At 43.1% G+C, this 1,800-nt stretch overlaps 1 protein-coding gene across 1 annotated transcript; it reads left to right on the top strand.

The window, feature by feature from the left end:
- Nucleotides 1-489: 489 nt before the first annotated feature.
- T265_05072 (hypothetical protein) lies at nucleotides 490-1,313 on the top strand (the record flags this gene model as incomplete). Its single annotated transcript, XM_009169983.1, has 3 exons — nucleotides 490-571; nucleotides 616-911; nucleotides 948-1,313. The coding sequence occupies 3 exons, from the start codon at nucleotides 490-492 to the stop codon at nucleotides 1,311-1,313; spliced, it is 744 nt and encodes a 247-aa protein (XP_009168247.1).
- Nucleotides 1,314-1,800: the final 487 nt, after the last annotated feature.

Raw genomic sequence — 1,800 nt, forward strand, 5'->3', positions numbered from 1 at the left:
AACAGCACTTTCTTCGGCAAACGATGGTAGTGCGTATTAAAATGTAGCCTAACCGTTATACTTCTACAAATGGGTGCATAGAAGAAGCCACAAATGGCAGATTTAGATAGCGCCAAGGTTTTTCACTGTTCGTGCAATACGGGGTAGCTGTGCGACTTGGCTTACGAACCGACTTGAATATGGAGTAAGTGTATTAAGACAAAAAGAGCTGCTCTGACCAAAATCGGTTTCACGGGTTGATGTGGCAGGTGGTTAGGTCCAATTAGAAATCATGTTTCCATTGTTAGTGTGAAAGTCGATCAAGATGTAGCTTAACAAAAAACAGTGTTTGGAAACGAGCATTTTCAGGGTCATCTCACCCAGCACGGTATAGAGTTGGACAAAATAACCAATAAAATAACACAGACCAGTTGTTGATGAGGGTCTGAAGGAAATAAAAGGCAATGAGGCCAGCCTAAGTTCTGAAAAGTCCACTCAGAATTTCCAGACATGGCGAGTGGGATGGACCTGTATACTGGCTTGGCTCAGTTCTCATCTGACATGTATGGTCAAGTTGTGATGGCTCAGACAAGTAAGTTGCTTGCAAAATATCGGCACCCAACCTATTCTTCAAAGTGGACCAGCAAAATGTACTCATGTCCCCCCTCAGCGTCTATGTAGCATTGTTAATGACGCTGGCTGGCACTGGAGGCCAAACCCGACTTGAACTACAGCAAAGTATGCGTTTACCACCAGAGTTGGAAGGAGCCCCATTGCATGATATGTTTGGATCGGCACTCAGAAAGATATCTTCAGAGTCGAAATATGTCACTGCGTCATTGGCTAATCGATTGTTTGTGCTTCAAAATATGAATATTCGTGATGAGTTTGAGGACATCTTGAACAAAAGCTACTCTGCGGAGACAGAAGTGGTGAGCCAATTCTTCAAATAATGGGATTCTCTTCAGCTAGTCGACTATGCAGATATGGAAGCAAAGCGGCAGAGAATAAACCAGTGGGTTTCTGAGCAGACAAATTCAAAGATACCGGAGCTTCTTTCCGCAGGCGCACTCCAGGAAAAAAGCATAATGACTATCGTGAACACAGTTTATTTCAAAGGTAAGCACCACCATTGTTCCCATATGTTTATGTTTTTTAAAGGCTTGTGGAAGCTTCAGTTTGACAAGCAAATGACGTCGAACGGTTTGTTCCACCGCATAGACGGCAGTGCAGTGGAAGTACCCATGATGAAGGCCCGCAATTATTTTCCCTATCAAGATCTCCCTGAACTGCAAGCGGTGGCGGTGAAACTTCCGTTTAGAGATACTGCGTAAGTCCTCCGCATGATTTCCGATGGGGTTTAGCACATACATTTACTATGATACTATCAAACTCGTGAATAATATAGTGAGTACTCACTGAAACAATATATGCTTCTTAGATGAACGAAATTCTTCTTCAGGTAGGAACTGCTTGTGGTGCTACCGAATCAAAAGGATGGTCTTTCCAATCTGATGGCACATTTTCGCAACACTGATACCATGGGGACAATACTTGCTAAGCCTTTCGTCCAAGTGAAATTACCTCTGAGTCTTCCACGCTTCAAACTATCTGAGACACACCAGTTGGACATGAAAACGCTATTGCAATCGATGGGAGTGCAGTCAATTTTTGACGCAACGGCAGATTTTTCAAACCTCTCAGATGACCAAAATATATATGTGTCTGACTTGGTGCACAAGGCAGTAATTGAGGTAGGTGTCTTTTTTACCATTGTCGTATATCTATCATACGGAATCGAACCAAGCTAAGAATCGTCTG

The sequence above is a fragment of the Opisthorchis viverrini genome, assembly GCF_000715545.1.
Source record: "Opisthorchis viverrini unplaced genomic scaffold opera_v5_87, whole genome shotgun sequence".
Classification (NCBI taxonomy): Eukaryota; Metazoa; Platyhelminthes; class Trematoda; order Opisthorchiida; family Opisthorchiidae; genus Opisthorchis; species Opisthorchis viverrini.